This window comes from Cavia porcellus, unplaced genomic scaffold (assembly GCF_034190915.1).
Source record: "Cavia porcellus strain 051 isolate PalLab524CR breed Dunkin Hartley unplaced genomic scaffold, mCavPor4.1 scaffold_18, whole genome shotgun sequence".
Taxonomy (NCBI): Eukaryota; Metazoa; Chordata; class Mammalia; order Rodentia; family Caviidae; genus Cavia; species Cavia porcellus.
Genome location: NW_026947501.1, coordinates 18699993 through 18721104, shown reverse-complemented (window position 1 = coordinate 18721104; position 21112 = coordinate 18699993). Strand labels below are relative to the sequence as shown.

At 34.7% G+C, this 21112-nt stretch overlaps 1 protein-coding gene across 6 annotated transcripts in view; it reads left to right on the top strand.

The window, feature by feature from the left end:
* Positions 1-21112, top strand: part of Vps54 (VPS54 subunit of GARP complex) — a 109915-nt gene that overhangs the window by 65689 nt on the left and 23114 nt on the right. For 5 of the 6 annotated variants that reach the window (XR_010040580.1, XM_063229509.1, XM_063229508.1 and 2 more), the window contains exons 13-20: positions 11684-11813; positions 12918-13099; positions 13581-13693; positions 15822-15885; positions 18433-18538; positions 19351-19438; positions 20072-20193; positions 20312-20392. Coding sequence is in view for 4 of the 6 variants with exons in the window: in XM_063229509.1 (XP_063085579.1) it covers positions 11684-11813; positions 12918-13099; positions 13581-13693; positions 15822-15885; positions 18433-18538; positions 19351-19438; positions 20072-20193; positions 20312-20392 (886 nt within the window). In the remaining 2 variants the exon portion in view is untranslated. Of the gene's footprint in view, positions 1-11683; positions 11814-12917; positions 13100-13580; positions 13694-15821; positions 15886-18432; positions 18539-18790; positions 18892-19350; positions 19439-20071; positions 20194-20311; positions 20393-21112 lie in introns of those variants that run through there. The other variant, XR_010040581.1, reaches the window with a different exon arrangement.

Genomic DNA, 21112 nt, shown 5'->3' with positions numbered 1-21112 from the left:
CAATTTCAAGGACATGAATTTCCAGGTGGATCACAGTCTTTTTAAACATTATTTTAAAAACTTTATTGTGGCTGGGAATGTGGCTCAGTGGTAGAGTAGTTACCTGCATGTCCAAGACTCTGGGTTTGATCCCCAGCATCACAAAAACAAAAAAAAAATAAACTTTTTATTTTGAGATAACTTCAAATTAATAGAAAAATTGCCATAAAAATACAAAAGTCTCTCACACACACAAATTATATATATTAAATATATATATTTTATCCAGATTTCCCAGTTGTTGACAGTTCATCACATTGCCCCCTGGATCCTCTTTTCTCGCTTCTTTTTTTTTAATTTTAAAGAGAACAAAACAAAACAAGACAAAGCAGATCAGAACAGACCAATGCGAACAACACAGTACTTCAAAACAAGACAACAGGAAATCAACAGTGGCTACCATAATATCTCGTTTTCTTCGAAATAGTTATCTATACCTTCACACACAATAAATCCAAACAAAACAAAATAGTATAAAACCAATCAAAACAAAAGAATGAAAGTATTACGGGCCTTCAAAACTCCCTCTCTTTATACCTCGTGGTTTTTTTTCTGAATAAAAAAAATAATTCCGCAGGGGCCCCCCCCCCATGGTGATAGACACCAGTAATCCCAGCACTTAGGAAGCTGAGGCAAGGAGATTGCTGTGAGTTCAAGGCCAGCCTGGGCTAGATAATGAGTACAAGACCAACCTGAATTAGATAGACCTTTGTCTCAAAAAAAAAAACAAAAAAAAATTTTTTTAACAGTTTACAAAGAGGATGTCTTATTATCCCAATGTATGCACATACTACAATGTATATGTCCTAAACACATGAACATTCTACATAATCATAGTATACCACTTAAATACAAGAAAACTGGTAAATTATTACTAAGTCATCCACCAGAACTGAACTAGAATGTACTACTGATTCTTCATCCACCAAGAAGCAGACATCATTGTCTGCTACTTCAAAGTATACTAGATGTCTTAGTAATCTCTGGCATCTAAAAGTTAAAGCAAAACCAATAAAATCTTTCTGGTCCATGAATATAGTTCGGGTTTAGTGTTATTAATAACAAGACACAGTGCTGTTGCTCAGTTTATGTAAATCAGCCAATTTTCTAGAGGTTTATAAAAAGTCACATGTATAGCATTAAGCCAACAATAACACCTCCCTTTCTGTTGTGTAAATTTCACAAAGAGATGTAAAAGAAATGTCTGCTTCAAAAATTAGACAGAAGCCAGGGATGTAGCTCAGCAGCATAAGTGCCTGCCTGGCAAGCACAAGGTCCTGAGTTTGATTCCTGATACAAAAAAAAAAAAAAAGAAAGAGAAAGAAACACTCAGCAGTTCAAAGAACAACTCGGACAAGTCTAGCTCTGCGAGTAACAAAGCAGGTGACAGCTTTGCAGGCTACAGCAACACTGAAATAGCTAACCTCCTTGTGCCAGGCTACTGGTTTTATAGGGCACTAATTAAAACAACAAAAGTAAGATCAAAAGCAAGAAGGATCCTTGAGAAAAGTTATGTGAACTCCACTCCCATCCTGTCCTTATCAGGAAACTCCACTGGTCTCAGGAAGCACGGTCTAGTTATAGTAGAGCAAGATGACCTTGTTCTCAGTTTGGCACTCATCTTCAGCACTTGATGAGGACACATTGAACAGCTAAAACAGTGGCTCACTACAAGATGGAGTTACTTTGACTTAGCGTTTGGAGAGCAATTCTCACTATACTCCACTCCTTACACCGACTCTTATAATCTTTCCACCTCTTCTGCAGCAGTGTTGGAAAGGAGTGTTAGCTTTGACTAACAACTGAGCACTGGTCTGTTACATTACAACAGCAGATGCTTATTCCTAGAATGATGCAAGCATCCACCAATAATATGTGTCCCCAGTTTAAGTGTGGATGGGTCAGGATTTATTTATGTGTTTCTTCATTTATTTAAAGGATGGCCTCATCTCTGGGGTCTCCTTAAAGTTACTCCACCTTTTGAGGAACAAGGGTACCACATTTTGATGCATGCTCACTTAACTGGAGAAGGGAAGTTCACTCACTCATAAACTGAACTTACTGTGGGTTGTAAGAGTGGTACCTGCCTGCTGCAAGAAAAGGTTCCCTTGAGTGAGGCTGACAACAGAAGTAATCAATGGGCACAGATATTTAGATGGCAGTTTCTTTGGCACATATCTATTTAACAGAACAACCAGGTCTTTGCCTTGGCTTCTAATACCAAATGTGGGCTCCCTCAGTGTAAGAAAGTGGTTGGTTGCATCAAGACTAATCATGCCACTTTGCAAAATCTAATTTTGTGCCACCCCAGAGAGTGGCTTGGCCAAGGGCCTATGGTTCAGCTCTTTATTGGATATGTTGTGTTTGTCATTAAAGTAGATGCAGTGATAGATTGCACCCACTAGGGGGCGTTAGGTGGAATTGCTGCAGGAGCAGTTCTATATGCTTGGCTTCAACCTTTTCCATGATTAGAACCAGAGCTCTGTTGGAACTGTCTAGATTTCTTTATGCCACAACCTTTAAGGCTTTTGGTATTCTCTAGATCAAATGGGCACTAGGGACACACAACTGTTTAGGCCTTCCACAAACTAAACAGTTTTTTTTTTTACTTGAATTTTTAAAAATTTATTTTAAAGAGAATAAAACAAAACAAAGCAAACCAAAACAAAACAGAACAAAGTAGAGCAGAGTAAAACAATGCAAATAGCACAAGATTTCAGAAAAAGCAGGAAATCTACAGTGGCTGCCATGATGTCTCTTGTTTTCTTCAAAATAGCTGTCCATATCTTCATACATATTAGAATCAAGTAATTGAAAACAGACTAAAACCAATCAAATTAAGAATAAAAGCATTACTGGCTTTTGAATCAAAATGATAAGAAATCATCAATGGCTACTATGGTGTCTCATTTTCTTCAGTGTAGTTGTTCATATTATCACACATACTAAAATCAACTCTTGTAAACTTTTTAGGTGAAGTTCTAGGCATATATAAGCATATGCATGTACATTTACCTTTTCTGTATTAGAGGAAAAAAACCCAAGTAAATAACTGTATCTAAGAGCCCAGAACAAAAAAAGGTTGTAGGAAAATGACAATTTTTGTTGTTTTACATAGTTATCTTCAAAAGTCTTATTTGAATTACCAGATATAGAAATGCAAAGTTGATCTAATCATATGGATGTTGTCTGTTTTGTTCCAAGAACTAATAGAATTATTAGTACAATCATCTTAGTAATCTTAAGTGTATGGATACAAATTTATATCTTATTTTATTTCTCTTCCTTCTTTTCTCTTTTTCCCTGAGTTAGTTTTTTCTCTTTGAGCAGTTTCTTACCCTTTCAAAATATTTATTCAAGATTTTGTATCTTGTTTGCTCTTTCAGTTTCTTACACTAGGGAGACAATATGGTATTTACACATGTGATTTTGATTTATTTCACTTATGACTGTGGTCTCAGGTTATATCCATTTACTTATAAGCCTCAATGTGATCTTTCTTTATAGCTAAGTAGTATTCCATTCTATAAAATATCACATCTTTTTAATTCATTACAGAGTTGATGGGCATTTGGGTTGTTTCCAAGATTTAGCTATTATAAATTGTGCTGCTATAAATATAGGTGCACATATATCACTGTAATATGATGTTTTCAGTTCTTCTGGGAATATGCCCAGAAGTGGTATAGCTGGTTCAAATGGGACCTCTAATCCCAGCTTTTTGAGGAACCCCCACACTGATTTCCACAATGGTTGCACCAGTCTACACTCTTACCAAAAGTGCAAAAGTGTTCCTTTTTCCCAGTCGCCTCTCCAGCATTTGTCATTGGTGGTTTTCTTGATCTTGGCTATCCTTTCTGGAATAAGATGGAATCTCAGTGTGGTTTTAATTTGCCTTTCTCTAATGATCAATGATAGTGAACATTTTTTCATGTATTTATTTGCCATTTGTATTTCTTCATCTGAGAAGTGTGTATTCATTTCACATGCCAATTTTTGGATTGGGTCTTTAAATTTTGGGGGCCTAATTTTTAAAAATTCATTATATGTTCTAGATACAAGTCTTTTGTCTGAGGGACAGTTGACTAAGATATTGTCTCAATTCATGGGTTTTCTTTTCATTTTGTTGGAGATTCCTTTTGACATGCAAAAACTTTTTAATAAGACGAGATCCTAGTTGTTCGTTATGGGAAGTAGTTCATAAATTCTTTGCCTAGCCCTATGTGTTAAAGATTTCTACCTACTTTGTCTTCCAGCAGATTTACTGTTTCTGTTTTAATATTTAGATCTCTGATCCATATTGACTTTAGTTTAATACACAGTGATTGATATGGGTTTAGTTCTAGCTTTTGGCATATGGGAAGCCAGTTTTTCCAACAGCACTTACTAAAGAGGCTGTCTTTCCTCCAGTGAACATATTTTGCTCCTTTGTCAAAGATAAGGTGGCTGAATGTGTTTGTGGTTGTGGTCGTATCTTCTAATCTATTCCCTTTATAGTCAAGTCTGTTTTTATTCCAGTACTATGCTGATTTTATCAAGTAGCTTTGTAGTATAACTTCAAGTCAGAGGTTGTGATGCCTCCAGCCTTGCCAATGATGCTCAGAATTGCCTTTGCTATTCTAGGTCTCTTCTGGTTCCGGATGAGTTTTAGGAATGATTTCTTTACATCTGTGAAGTATTGCTAATGGTATTTTAATTGAAACTGCATTCAATCTGTATAACAATTTTGGGAGAATGGTCATTTTCGCGATGTGTGTTCTTTCTATCCATAAGTAATGTCTTTCCATTTTCTATGATTCTGTTCAATTTCTTTGTTCAGAGTACTGTACTTTGTTCAGAGTATTGTAATCTTCACTGAATAGATCTTTTACTTTTGTTAGATTGATTCTTAAGTATTTCAGTTTTTGGATGCTATTGTGGTTTCTCTTATTTCCCTCTCAGTGAGTTTTTGTTTGTGTAGAAAAATGCTATTGGTTTTTGAATGTTGACTTTGTATCCAGCTATATTACTGAGTTTGGTTATTACATCTAGAAGTCTTTTAATGGAGTCTTGGGGTCTTCTACATACAGTATCATGTCATTTGCAAATAATGATAGTTTAACCTCTTCATTTCCTATCTTTATTCCTTTTATTTTTCTCTCTTGTCTAATTGTTCTGGCTAATATTTCAGCACTGTATTGAATAGGAGTTGTGATAGTGGAGAGCCTTGTCTTGTTCCTGATTTAGAGTGAAAGCTTTCAGTTTTTGACCATTTAATATGATGCTGGCTGTTTGTTTGTCATAGATGGTTCTTATCAGATTGAGGTATTTTGTCATAGATGGTTCTTATCAGATTGAGGTAAAGACTATTCCAATTTTCCATAGGGTTCTTATGCATGAGTGTTGGACCTTTATCAAAAGCTTTTGCTGCATCCTTTGAGATGATCATGTGATTCTTATCTTCAGCTCTATTGATATGGTGGATTACATGTATTGATTTGCGTGTTTTGAACCATCCCTGCATTCCTGGGATGAATTCCACTTGGTCATGGCGTATGATCTTTTTGATGACTTGCTGCATTCTGTTTGCTAGTATTTGAGGATTTTTGCATCTATGTTCATTAGGGAGATTGGCCTATAATTCTCTTTTTGGGTTGAGTCTTTCTCTGTTTTGGGTATTAGGGTAATACTTGCTTCCAGGAATGAGTTAGGGAGAGTTTCTTATCTTTCAATTTCATTGAAGAGTTTGAAGTTGATTGGCATTAAGTCTTCTTGAATTTCTTGTAGAATTCAGCTGTGAATTCATCAGAACCTGGCCTTTTCTTTGTTGGTAAGGTTCTTCTTACATTTTCAATTTCATTAACTGAAATTGGGTTGTGCAACAGTTTTATATCTTCTTTACCCAGCTTTGGTAATTCATATTTGTTTAGAAATCTGTCCATTTCTTCTGTGTTATCTGACCTATGAGAGTAAAGATTTTCAAAGCAGGTATTGATGATCTTCTTTATTCCCACAGGGTCTGTAGTGATTTCACCCTTTTCATTCCTTATTGCATGAATTTGAGTTTTTTCTTTCCTTTTTAAAATAAAGTTGGCTAGGGGCTTATCAATTTTATTTATTCTTTCAAAGAACCAACTCTTTGATTCATTAATCCTTTGTATTGTTTTCTTAGTCTTTATTGTGTTGATTTCTGCTCTGATCTTTATAATTTCCTCCCTTCTTCTGGCTTTAGGCTTGGCGTGCTCTTCTTTATCTAGACATTTGTGGTGTAGCATCAGGTTGTTTATTTGTGTTTATTCTGTTTTCCTTATGTCAAGTTCACATAAATAAATTTCTCTCTGTGGACTGCTTTCACTGCTTCCCACAGTTTCCTATAAGACGTATTTGTATTTTTTTTTACTTGTAGATATTGTATAATTTCTTTTTTAAATTCCTTCTGTGATCTATTGATTGTTCAGGAATGTATTATTTAATTTCCATGTCTTTATGAAGTTTTTTGTAGTTTCTTTTGTCATTAATTTCCAATTTCATGGCAGTATGATACGCATGGGATAACTTCAATTCAATTGCATTTACTTAAGCATGTTCTATGGGCTAGTATATGATCTGTTTTAAAGAAGGTCCTGTGTGCAGCTGGGAAGAATGTATATTCTGATGTTTTGGGTAGAGCCCTCTGTACACGTCTACTAAGTCCATTTGTTCACAATTTTGATTCAATTCTGTTATTTCTTTGCTGACTTTCAGTGTAGTTGATCCGTCTCTTTGTGTCAAAGGGGTGCTAAAGTCTCCCATTATAATTGTGTTATTCCTTATTTGATTTTTCTTTTCTGGTAATTTTTGTTTTATATAGCTAGATGCTGCTATATTTGGTGCATATATATGCATATATTTAGGAGTGTTGTCTGTTCCTCTTGAAATTTTCCCCTAACTAATATGTAGTGACCTCTTTATCTCTTCTGATCATGCTTTGAAGTTCATATTGTCTGCAAACAGTACAGCTACCTCTGCTTTTTTTTTTTTTTTTTTTTTTTGAGTTCCTGTTGCATGAAGTATTGTTTTCCATCCTTTGACCTTCAGTCTGTGAATTTCCTTTTGGATTAGATGGGTTTCTTGTATGCAGCATATGGTTGGATATTGTTTCTTGATCCATTTTGCCAGTCTGTTTCTTTTAATGGGTGAATTGAGGCTGTTTATATTAATGGTTATATGTTTCTTTCTGTTGTTGGTTCTTTACCTTTCCCCTCTCTTTAATTGCCCTACATAGTGGCTTTTTTCTGTTGGTGTTCTTGGAGTTGTTTTTATGTGTATCTTAGAATATCTTTCTGTATTCTTTGCAAGGTTGCTTTGGTCATGAAATTCTTCAGCTCTTCTGTGTCATGGAAGTATCTTATTTTTCCATCCATTTTAAAGAACAGTTTTTCAGGGTACATCAATCTGGGTTGGAAGTAATTTTCCTTTAGGATTTGAAGTACCTCACTCCATGCTCTTCTAGATTTCATTGTTTGTGTTGAGAAGTCTGCTGTGATTCTGATAGGCTTTCTTTTATAGGTGATCTATCTCTTTTCTCTAACCATGTTTAATATTCTGTTCTTATGTTGAATTTCTGAGATGTTGATTATTTCATGTCTGGGTATAGATATAGGTTATGGCTAATTGGAATTCTATGTTTCACTTATCTGTATATCAGTTTCCTTTCCCATATTTGGGAAATTTTCTGTTATTATTCTGTCAATAGTCTTGATATTATTTGTGTTGACACCTTTTTCATTTACATCTATTGGTCTTATGTTATTTTTCTTTGTATTGCCTTCCAACTTGAATTGTTATTTCTTGGTTTCTCATTATTTTTAACAGATCTTTGCTTTCTTGTTCACTGTCTTCAATCTTGTCTTCTAGGTTTGAAAGTCTATCTTCACATTCATTTATGCAGTTTTGCCGACTTTTGATGATAGTTTTGGTTTCTTGGATGCCTGCTTGAATCTGTTTTATGTATTTTATTGTTTTCTTATGTTGTTCATGCAAGGCTTCCATCTTTTTGCAGTGCTCCTTGATTTTTTTCAACTAAGCAATTATAGGTACTAGAAGTTAGTTACATCTAACTTCTTTAGATGTGTTCAGCATTCGTTTTATTATGTTTATCATTTCTCCTTTTACCTGGGAAATTATTTCTGATCTGAGTTCCTTTATAGCTTCTTGGAGTTGCTTCTTTTCTTCCTTTGCTATCATTTCAGAAGTTTCAGGTGTATGGCTTACATTTTCTTCTATGTCCATTTCTCCTAGGCTTGTTTGGCATGGACTGAGGTTTGAGATTGCATTTTGGTCTTTCATTTTTTTGTTTTTCTGTATTCCTTGGTTCCCTAGTGGCAATTAGAGACTCCCCAGATGAGGGTGCACACTGGGTGGACCTTCAGCACTCCCCATGTTGCTCACATGGGAGTACCCCCAGCTACTTGAGGTCCCTAGGCAGGGCCCTACCAAGTTCTGAGTGCTGTAATAATGCTGAATGGTATATGGCGTATACTAGGCAGGCTTTCATCTCACACCATGTAGCACACCAAAGCTCCCCTGCTACTTGGGGGCTCTGGGTACGGCTTCACCAGGTTCTAAGCAAAGACCCACTGCTGCACAGCTAAGTAGGGATCACTGTGATAGACTTCACCTCACAGGCGGTAGCTCCCTACTACCTGGAAGTTGCTAGGCAGGGCCCAACCAGAACCGGAGTGACAACTCAAAGGTCTTGCAGTGTTTGGGAGTACTGGACAGGGGCCTACCAGGTTCCAGGCAGTGTCCCGTGACTGTACAACTAGGTAGGGATCTCTGGCAGGCTTCAGCTCACACATGGTAGCTCCCTGCTACCTGGAAGTTGATGGGTTGAGCCCAGCCAAGACTGGAATGATGACTCTGAGGTCCTGCAGTGTTCTGGGACACTGCACGGGGGCCTACCACGTTGTAGGCAAAGTCCTGTGGCTGCACAACTAGGTAGAGATCTCTGTGGCAGGCTTCAGCTCACATGCAGCGGCTCTCTGCTACCTGGAAGTCACTGGGTGGGGCCCAGCCAGGACCAGAGTGACTACTAAACAGTTTTGAGACTTTCTGAAAAGTCTTTTCAGCCCTTTGTCTCATTCCACATGGTTCTACATTTTGTCAAGTTATACAGCGAGTGAACAACTTGAGTAACATGGGATATGAAAGTGCTTCAGTACCTTAAGAGTAATTGTACTACCTATAATTACTTTGCATCCATTTGTATAAGATGCTACAGAATTTTCTCAATGATCTGTTGAGGTATTCTGTGTATTTACCCAATCATAAGACCCCTGAAAACTTTACTGTGGTACTAGACTCCTGTACCTTGTAGGGATTGATTTCTGTCATCTTTGTACCTGTGTATCTTCCAGATATTTTCCTAAATCTATAAGACACTCAGAAATTAGTATGATACCATGTATATAGTAAAAACATTTCCAGGATAATGAGTCAAAGTCCAAGTCAAAGTCCACCATCACATGGCAAATGATGGAACTGTGCAGGTAGACCTGAGGGAGCACTTGAAAAGTCCATTGCTCTCTGTTGTGGGTGAATGCAAACTTGTTCTGGGATTCAGCAGCTTTGAGAATACTAAAGAAAGCATTAACAAAATCTACAGCGTAAGATTCCACAAACTGCATCAGTTGTTCAATCAAGGGAACAGTGTTGGGCACAGTGGCATGGCCAGGGAATAGCAATTTACGTAACTTTATAACCCACAATGATTTTCATGAGCCAGCTACATTAGACTGTTGAAAGAACTCTGGGCTGGGCAGACAATTTCTTCATACTTCTCTGGTAGTGTGTACTATTTGATATTAATCACTCTATCTGGGGCACATTGTGGTCAACTACAAATCACTGCCTATATAGTCCATACTTAATGTGGAATTCTGTGACTGTGATGTGCAGGATATGCCTCAACAGTGTGTCTACCCTTCATATAAATTTGATCTTTTTTTTTTACTTTTTTTTTTTTTTTGATACCAAGAATCAAACTCAAGAGCTCGTGCTTGGCAGGCAGGCACTTATACTGCTGAGGTTTATCCTGGCCCAGTTTAATCTTTTTTACCAGTGAACATCTCAAGATTTAGATTTTCTGTTAAGTTAGGCTCAGGTTGATTCAGAACTAACTTAGCATTTTGGCAGAGTCCTTTGTGATAATTATCATCAGGTACTTATGCGTAAGAACCCTTCCTTTATAACCTTCTAACCCTACCTTTTGGTAGGGCTAACAGAAGGGCTTCTGTCTTGCTATTTATAACTCTCACACTTTCCCTATTTTCTCCTCATATCCTTATGAGAGTTTTTCTGAAGATGTTGCTAATTAGTCATTGTTTCCAGTGTCCCCCAACACTGGAATGCTATACCAGTTGTTGGTCTTATCTGGTTCCACATTGGAGGTGAGTGATTGGCAATTGAGACAATGTTATAGCCCCTTGAGCCATATTTGAGCAACAGTTTAGAGGAATAGTTCTTAGACCCGATGAAACCATCAAGACCACGGAGACAAGACAACACAGTAATTGACAACTTGCAGGTTGTAGCATCCTAGCACAAGGGATCGGTGACTTCTGTGGTGCTACAATCTGTAGAATATGCAGAAATGATGTCTAACATTTTAACTTTATAGTGGTAGATTTTTCCTTTTTTTCCTATGTGAAAATGATTTAGTTTTCATAGTTTAGTGTAATGTAGATAAAGGCACAAAAGAACAAATTATTTTCCAGTTAGAAAATAGAAAAGAAAATTAATGGAAAATATTAGAGTTGTGGAGTTTTAAAAAGTGAGAAGAAATTGAAAGACTGAAATTCTTTAAGAGAAATTTTTAATGTTTTCTGAGACAGGTTCTCGCTGTAATGTTCAGGCAGGTCTTAAACTCACTGTGTGACACAGACTCGCCTTGAACTTGTGGTGATCCTCTTGCGTCAGCCTGAGTACTGGGATTACAGAGATGCACCATCACATCCAACTGTTTAAAGTTTTTAGTTGTGATAAGAAACAAAATATGTCATTTTAGTAGTGTCTAAGTATATAGTTCAGTAGTGTTTAACATATTCACATAGTATAACCCGGCATCTCAAAAACTTTCATCTTGCAGAACTGGAACTCTCTACCTGTCAAGAACTTTGTTTTCTTCTAGCCACTGGCAATCACCTCTACTTTCAGTCTACTTTCGGTCTTATAAATTGAAATATTCAGGTTCATACATTCAGATAGAATCATATAGTACTTTTTTTCTGTGACTATATTTCACTTGCAATAATGTCCTCAGGGTTCATTCATGTTGTAATGTATGTACATCAGAATTTCCTTCATTTTCAAAGCCAAATAATACTCTATTTTGTGTGTGTATGTGTATATATAATATTTTGTTTTCCATTCCACAGATTAGAGTGTGAACTAAGTATTAAAACACTATGGCAGGGAGAAATAGTTATTCTTCTATAAGATACTAGGTAAAATATGTGTTATCTGAGCATATTTAAGTGATATTTCACCATTAAAAACTAGAAAGTATTTGGTAGATTACAAAATTTTTCTTCAAATATGAATTTTACAGCTTTTTATTGATGTATCACTTTTAGAGAATACTGTGTTTATGGTTTTTCCTTAATTCTCATTTTGTCGTTTTCAGGATTAGTGAAGACATGAAATTAACTGATGTAGAGCTAGGAAAGCTGGTAAATAATATCCAGGAATTACTGTATAGTGCCTCAGACATATGCCATGATCGAGCTGTCAAGTTTCTCATGGCAAGAGCAAAGGTATTTTCACCAAACATTAGATATTTTATATTTATATGTAACATTTTAAAGATCCAGAGTTATATAATTGTTCGTATGCCTCCATGTGTGTTTTATAGTCTCCATTCATACATAATAGTTTTAACAGTTAATAAATAAAGATACTGGTGTTAGTGGTACCTGGGTTCACAAACACTTTTTTTTACGATCAGTTTGGTTTGCAAACACAATTGGTTTTTTTTTTTTTTTTTGTCTTTTTCCTTTTTATCGGTACCAGGGATCAAACTCACGACTGTCTGCTTGCAAGGCAGGTGCTTATGCCGCTGAGCTAAATCCCCAGCCCCCACAATTGTTTTTTGGCAAAATTTTGTTTTTGTTTGTGAACTCCGCATCAGGTGATAAACGTGACCGTGGCCATCTTTCCTGCACAAGCACGAACATGGCCATTCTTTCCAGAATTGTAGAACAAATTAAGTTCATAAACTGAGGTACTGAGTTGTAAAGATACTGAGACATTAGGGGAGATACTGAGATGTAAAATAACTAAGAGAAATAGAAAAAATTATCAAACCATTCTTTTCTTTTTTTTTTTTTTTTTTTGTCTTTTTCCTTTTTATCAGTACCGGGGATCGAACTCACGACTGCCTGCTTGCAAGGCAGGCGCTTATGCCGCTGAGCTAAATCCCCAGCCCCCAAACCATTATTTTCAAATAATTATCAAAGGATTTATTTTAAAATATAAAACCTTAGTGATTAATTTGAATCTAATGTGCTGTTTTATGTATGTTATACATATATACAATTATATACAGATGCTATTAATAAAATTAAACTCCAATATTGTGAAAATTTTCGAGTATGAGCTGAATTTGATTTACTGCATTAGTTATATAGAATCAAAATCAAATTCAGTGTCTTCAGTGTTTTTATTTTTGTGTCTAAAGTATTATAAAATTTCACTTAAATGATAAAGTATGTATATCAATTATAAATGATTAATGATATAATTAATGCATTATAAAAGTAATTAATATTAATGCTCATTAAACTATGTTGGTTAAATAGCTTATCATATTTGATATACTGACGTCCTCTCGTGATTTTTGTGTTATTTTTAAAATTTAGGATGGTTTTCTCGAGAAACTAAATTCCATGGAATTTATAACACTTTCCAGATTAATGGAAACATTCATTTTAGACACTGAGCATATCTGTGGAAGAAAAAGCACGTCATTACTTGGAGCACTTCAGAGCCAAGCTAACAAGTTTGTAAATAGGTTTCATGAAGAAAGAAAAACCAAGCTCAGGTATCATCACTGTATGTTTTATTCTTCAGTTTTGTTTGTTCATTGTAAAGTATAGTTTTGTTTGTTAATTGTAAAAAGAAAACTTAATTGGCTGGATCACCAAAAGTTCTTAATGGAAGAAAGTTTTGATAAAAGCAAATTATGGAATTAAAATCACATTTTTTAGCTTTCACAACAGAATTAGAATATTTACTTCTGTTATAAAGTACTCATCAGAAAGATCCTCATTAGGTTGACTTTTTTCTCATTCAAACGTAAGTAACAAATGTTTCATCATTCTCTTTGGTTAGGCTAAGAGATATAAAAATACTTTCTGAAAAAATAGGTACTATACTACTTATGAATGATTCCAATTTATTGAGTTATTCAGTACTTTTAAAGTGTTGTATACTCAACTGAGCTTTAATTTTATTTTCAATCAAAGAAGATGGTATTGAAATATTATTAAAGATAGCTTTCCTTTCATTTTAATTTTGTGTAGCCTTCTCTTGGATAATGAGCGCTGGAAGCAAGCTGATGTTCCAGCAGAATTTCAGGATCTTGTTGATTCTATATCAGATGGAAAGATTGCTTTACCTGGAAAGAAACCCAGGAGTATGTATATTCTTTCACATTTTCTTCTGAATTCATGGTGTTTGTCTACTTTGTACTAACATGTAATATTTTTAAAATTTATATTGCCTTGAAAAGCCTAAAACTAATAATGAAGCAGAGTACTTTTCATGTAAACACTTTACATGAAAAGTGTTTATAGTAATAATTTCAAATACTTATTGAGTGTTAGCTACATGCTAACACTTGATGATGCGTTTTACAGGTATTACTTCAATTTATTCTCAGAACAACCTACAATTACATTACTATTGTTGCCTTAACAATGAGGATCCTTAAGGGTTAAGAGGGATTGAAGAATTTTACAAAAATTATACCTGGTATTTGAACCTAGCTTTATGTAATTTTATAGTTAAGTATTTTTAAACTCTTATATCAAATTGTCTAGAGATATGTTTTCATCAAGCAAACACTAGTTAGCTTCCATTTTGTGTCATTCATTGAGAATGATAACAGCTATAATTCTGTTTTTAAAAAAGCTAAGTTTAATGAATGAAACTGAAAATATATGACTGATCACAAGTAATATATGGTAGAGGAAAGCAAAATGTAAACTGTAGAGGGCAAAAAAAAAAAATGCAAGACTAAGAACTAAGGAGTGGAGAAGTAAGAAGAAATCAAGAACATGGATGTTGAAATTGGAAGTTCAACATGAGAAAATTTTGTCATTGGTGACAAAACACGGTTAAGTTTGATAAGAAAGAGATGTAATGGTAAGGAGATGTTTTTGTATACAAGTGGAAATGGAGTCATGTGATAATTAAATTTGCATACATTTTGAATTAGTAAGTTTTGAATATTATTAATGGAGAATGTAGTTGCATTATTGCAAATTTTCTGCATTTAGTGAAGGCTTAATTTTTTAACAAAATATTCTCAAATTGTGTACTATACATTTGCACAAAATGCAACTGTGCTATAAGAGAAAGTAAGATAATGGCAATAAGTTTGACATATAGGAGATTACTTGCAATGCAAGTAATTCAGTGTAGTGTTGGGAATCAGTGTGTAGTTAAGTGCTAAGGATAGATAGCCAAGTAAGTATACCTTTTTAATAAGTTTGGCTGTACAGGGAAGTAAGTGACAAAGTGGTAACTCAACACATTAGTGAAATTGGAGAGACTATTACCTTAATCCACTCAGAAGGTAGTTGAGAGAAGGGTTTTTTGAGGTAGGATAAGCTGAAGTTTTATATTTAACAAATAATTCAGAGTAAGAAGATAATCAAAGTACTTTGGTTAATCCAGATAATAATCCAGTCTACTGTTACTGTCCTTTCAAAATATCAAATTTTATTATATAACAATTGTAAAAATCACCTGCTTAAAGTAACTTGTGTTGAAATTTTAAAAATTAAATGTATAATCTCTTCATTGAATTTAGAAATTAATTCATTCTAAAAATGATAATAATGACAGCCAGTTGAAGTGCTTGTTCTATCTTTCCAAAAAGTTTTGAAACTTTTTAAAAAACTATTTCCCTGGCTGGGGAATTAGCTCAGTGGCACAAGTACTTGCCTGGCAAGTGCAAGGTCATGCGTTTGATCCCTAGTACCAAAGAAAAAAACAAAAACAAAGCTTCCTAATCATCTATCATTTACCAGGCTTAAAGGATAGGCAGTTTGTAATCATTATCACTATCACATTAACAACTACGTTGAAAGACAGATACTATTTACCTACATTTCATGTTACAGATATTGAGACTCAAAAAAGTTAAGCAATTGACCTAATTTCTAACAATAGGCAATTCTGCCACCCAGATTTATATGTTTTTTACTCTGAACCCAGTGTAATGTATTTACTGTATGAAATTGCTTGTCAACAATTAGATATTTAGTTTTAGAAATAGGGTGGTTTTAAACTCAAAATAGGAACTTTTTTGGGGGCAGGGTTTTTCTATGTATCCCAGGCTGGCTTCGAGCTCACTGTGTAGCACAGGCTAGCCTTAAAGTTACAGAGATCCTCCTGCCTCTGCGTGCTAAGTGCTGGGATTACTGCTATGTGCCACCACACCAAGCCTTAAATAGGGGCTATTGTTTTCAGCTTTTTCACCAGTATTTTGTTTCATCATGTACTCTCTTCTTTCTTGTTTATTTGGTTTACTCTAGCTACAGAAGAAAGGAAGCCAGCTGAAGTTCTTATTGTTGGGGGACAACAGTATGCCGTTGTTGGGTGAGTAGTACATGTTCTTCATTAGTTGAGTCAATTATTTGAAACATAAGTATTCTAGTTTCCTCTTGAGTTAAATTGAAAATTTTGAAATAAAAATTCCAATCCTATAAAATATTTAAACAATATTTTATAGATTGCTTTTTTATTTCCTGTAGTCTAAAGTATGCTTTAAAGACTATCATCATCAAGGACTACATAGGCTTAACAAAAAGCTTTTCTCATGAACAGTAAAATGAAGTGTAGAGAATCCAGGGGTTTTCAGTGGCTCCATTGATGCTGTTGCCATCCTAGGCTTTTGCAGTTTTTTTTCCACAGGTTTCTTATGTAGGATAGTAGTTTTAAATTGTGGGCTCCAAATGTGGAAAATAGTTCTATATGTAGAAATATTATGAGAATTAAACAGCTCATGCTTTAAAGGATTTAGTACAGTTCTGCTGCAGTTGTTTTTATTATCATTTGAATCACTAGGTCATTTACTTTTATTAATAAACATGTCTTTATTCCAAGTTAACTGAGAATTGTACAAATTCCAGAGTCATTTGTCTGATATTTTTATATTCCTTTTATTAAATAGATAATTAAGATGATATCTTCATATTCTCTTACAAAATGTCTTTATTTTCTTTAATGGCACTTTATGCTTTTATGTATTTTTATATATATGATCCCATATGACCTTTTATCACCCCCTTGTAAATTAAACATATCAGAGATTATTGATTTTATTCTTCAGTTACTAGAGTTGCAGCATTGACAGTTAATGGTTAATATACCATGTCCCCAAATGGAGACATTTATGTCTAACTCCCAACATCTCAGCCATCATTCTTTTGTATTCTTCATTTCATGTTATTATGTTTTTTTAAGTAGATGACCTCTCAAGGAAGAAAGTATCTCTGTGTCCCTTTATCATGGCATTTACTTTAGTACAACAGAATTATTTCTTAGCTGAGGGTGGTGCTGCACACCTGTATTCTCAGCACTCCAGAAGCCTGGGGCAAGAGGATGGCAAGTTTGAGTCCAGCCTAGACACCTTGGTGACTTAGTGAGACCCTGTCTTAAAATTTAAAAATGGCTGGAGATGTAATTTAGTGCAAAGACTCTGGGTTCAGTCCCCAGTACTAAAAAATAATTAGAATTATTTCTTTGTGTTTATGTCTCCTTGTTAAGATTTTAAATTTTGCAAAGGTAGGGGAATTATCTATCTTTTTTATTTTTTATTATTCTAAAATTATTACCATTTTAATTTTTTCTTTGTACCACAATGCTTACACTCAAAATGTATGTACAGAATTGATGCTTTTTTTAAAAAAATTGATGCTTTTTCTCAGTCTGTATATTCAAGCTTCTGGAGTACACAAATTCTAAACTCATTTTCTTTTTCCTTTGGAGTTTTTCCTACTTTCTGGTAGGGCAGAGCTTTTTTCATCTGCTTATTAATTTGCCCCTTCACCTTAATATGATTTTTCTGACTATCTGTTATCTGGTTATGCTTCATGTGTGTGATTAGAAATGGTCCCCTCTGGATATCTGGTTTTCCAGCTCTTTAGGCAAAGAGTCTATTGCTAAAAAGCTCATTTCCCTGGCTGAAAGGTAACTATATCTTCCGAGAGGCTATTACAGAAGATATACAATGGACGCACGCCACATAGAGCAGGCTGTAGGAATATATAGAGAGAATAACATATGGACTAAGAGGTCAGCCATTATAAAGATTAGAAGCTATCTTTTTGGAGTCACTATTTGTTGATATTCTGCAGACTTTTATAAAAAATTTACTTGGATATTTTTTCAGTGCCAGCGATCAAACTCATGACCTCCCGCTTGCCAGGCAGGCACTTGTGCCGCTGAACTGTATCTCCGGCTTTACATGGATTTTTCAGAGCTGCACAATTAACTTGGATGCTCTATAATAAATGGTCCTTTACCCCCTTAAATTCAGTGTCATTTAACCTCCCAATAATGTATTTTTGCAGCTTGTGACCTGTTCTGCCATTGAAGTAATTTATTATCTTTGCAGGACCTCTTGTGACCTACTATTAAACTTTGTAAGAGACGTGTGATATTAGAAGCCATTGCACCTCTCTTTTATCTCACTAAGGGCTCCCTTCATTGCTTTTAGTAGTTATAATTTAGGACTGACTACATAGGTAATCAAAAACAACTGGCTATTCTTTTTGTCATTATGTCAGGGTTGGCCAAAGAATAGAATACTTGCCTTAGTGAAAAACTTTCCAGGTCAGAAAACCTCGCAGGGAGTGCTTTGCCAAGAGCACAAAATTTGATGAACTCATTTTTAGTGTCATGCAAGTGCTAATTCTACAAGTACACAACTTAAAGAATGAATGCCTTCTTGAACATTGCACCTTAGGTAATTTTCTTGCCTCGCATTAGGCCAGTACTTGCTGCGCGTGTAGACAAACACATAATTTAACAGTTGCAAGATTAGCGTACTCAGATGCGTTGAACTGATAGGTGATTGATTTTATATGCCAAATCAGTATAGTTTTTCTTGTTTTGATTTGTGTGCCATCTTTCTTTTTATAGGACTGTATTGCTGTTAATAAGAATTATTCTTGAGTATTGCCAGTGTGTGGATAACATCCCATCTGTTACTACTGACATGCTTACTCGTCTGTCAGATTTACTGAAGGTATGTATGGCTTCACCACTTTATGAAAAAATATTTGGAATAATTGAATCGTTAGGGTATAACTAATCTCTCAACTCTCAAGGTCAGGTTACCATCAAGGTGTTAATTTTGTGATATTTGATCATGGTTACATCACAACATGTTACTGGAAAAAGGACTGCCTGCTTCCTTCTCACTCCACGTTTAGTGATTCCTCATTACACCCATAGAGTTGTTAATAACATTGGAGACAGGAGATGATTTGTTCGTTAGGTGCTGAACATGACTGAGGCAACTTAGGTCAAAAAACCTGGACTGGTTTCACATGTGCATGGAAGAAATTCACTGAACTTTACAAAATTCATCTCACTAAGGTTAGAAATTTTTCTTACATCATTCTTTCAAAACCATTGATATAAAATGAAAATGTGATGATAATTTTATCAGCCATTTCATACTAACATATTTTTACTGTGAGTATATAGGAAAGGCTTTATTTTTTTAAACCTATTTTCTGTTGGTTAATTTTATCCTGAACTTGAGTTTTAGTGAAGAAAATAAGACTGAGCTAGTTTTGAAACTGAGCTAGTTTTTGAATGAAAATTTCTAAAAACTAATTTCTCAATTTTTTCTCCCACTAGAGGTAAATATTAAGGTTTAGAATTTCCCTCTTTTTTCATTCTTGCATAAATAGGTCTTAATTGCTTCCATAAAGTCCTTGAATGACATGACAAAAGAATATGTTTTTAGGACAGTTAACACATTGCCAGCATGTAAAGATCAGTTTTTAATAAATTGTTGAGTTTTTTTTTTTTTTCTTCTTCCTTTGTTAGTACTTCAATTCAAGAAGTTGCCAGTTAGTTCTTGGAGCTGGTGCATTGCAAGTTGTTGGACTAAAAACAATAACTACAAAAAATTTGGGTATGGATTCTTCCATTTAATTCATATACTGAGGTGTTATAATGATGCCACTTTTCTTTTTTCTAAAAATACAATTTAATAGGAATTTATAGACAGAAGCACTTCTTGAGCAGCAGAAAGATAAGCATTGTCACTGTTCTTATGATGTTTTTATTATATCTAATGTTTTAATAGCCCTAAGTAAAGGCTATAAAAGTGACAAGTGCTACTTCATTATTTTATGTATTATAACTTAAAAACTAATCTCTGGGGAAATGTTATGAGGAACTTCTACTGCAACAAGTATAAGTTACTTGGAAGCTGAATCACTCTAAAACTTTGTTATTTGATTTATGACCTGAATGCTGTATGCAGTGCACTGGGCTGAAGGATATTCAAATATCAGACGAGAATCAGTTGTCTCGTTACTGTCCTTACACTGGTACTTCTCACAACTACAGTCCCTTGGTAAAGTTCATTATGTATTTCACTACCAAATTTTTTTCTTAAGAAAAATAAAATGCGTTGCCTTCTGCCATGGTGTTCCTCCTTTATGAAATAAACTGAAATCTGTATAAAATTGACTTTTTTTTACTTAATTTGTAATTAAGATCTACTAACATCTTTTGTTTCTATTATATATCCATTCTTCAGCTCTCGCTTCACGATGTTTGCAGTTAATTGTGCACTACATTCCTGTGATCCGGGCTCATTTTGAAGCTCGACTACCACCTAAGCAATATAACATGCTTAGGCATTTTGATCATATCACTAAGGTATTATCCATGTGTTTTCTATTGAAGTGTCATAAATTTAATTCCTTAATTTTTAAGTGTGTTTTGGATGTATCTCAAGAACTTTAAAATACAAGTACCATACTGTTTCTCATTACAGGATTACCATGACCACATAGCTGAAATATCAGCGAAGCTTGTAGCGATAATGGACAGCTTATTTGACAAGCTGTTATCAAAGGTAACAATTTATGAAAATCATTAGGCTTTGCTTAGTCACAAGACTTTTCATCTTGTAGAGAATCTTTATATACAAGTTAAGTGATAAGAAATTTTCAGGAAATTAGATTGGTAGAATTTTTAACAGTTTTTCAAAAAAACATTGTATCTGTGATGACCATAGCTACCCGTAAGTGGTCCAACCAGTCTAACAAATCAAATGCTCCAGAAGTTAAAAATAACTCATGAGATTGATCAGATTTCCCAAGTAGTTGATGTTTATCTTCTAAAGGGCTAGAAGGAGTAGGGAAGATAATTCCAGCAATAGTAGAAATTATTGCACACAGGTATCTTTTATATTGGTTGCATTGACAAATATATACTGTCTTCAAAATACAATGGACCCTCAAGTATGTCTAGCTTGACATATGAATAACTTGGTTTATGACCAGAAGTTTAGTTTTGACTTACAAAGTCTTGTTATGACCCTAGTGCTGGCCACTTAGGCTTCAAGATGATCTCAGTTACAGATTTAACCCTTAAAGAGTTCTGTAAGAAATGTTACAACATCTTTTCCTGTATGGAGTTATTTGAGAAATCCTGGGCCAGTGTCTCTCTAAGGATACTGTGATCTGCCTGTATGTAGGGCAGAGACTTTGAAGGCTAAGCCGTCAATTGACAACTTGAGTTACAACAAGTCTTTGAGAATAAATTGAGTTTGTAGATCAAAGGTCCACTGTAG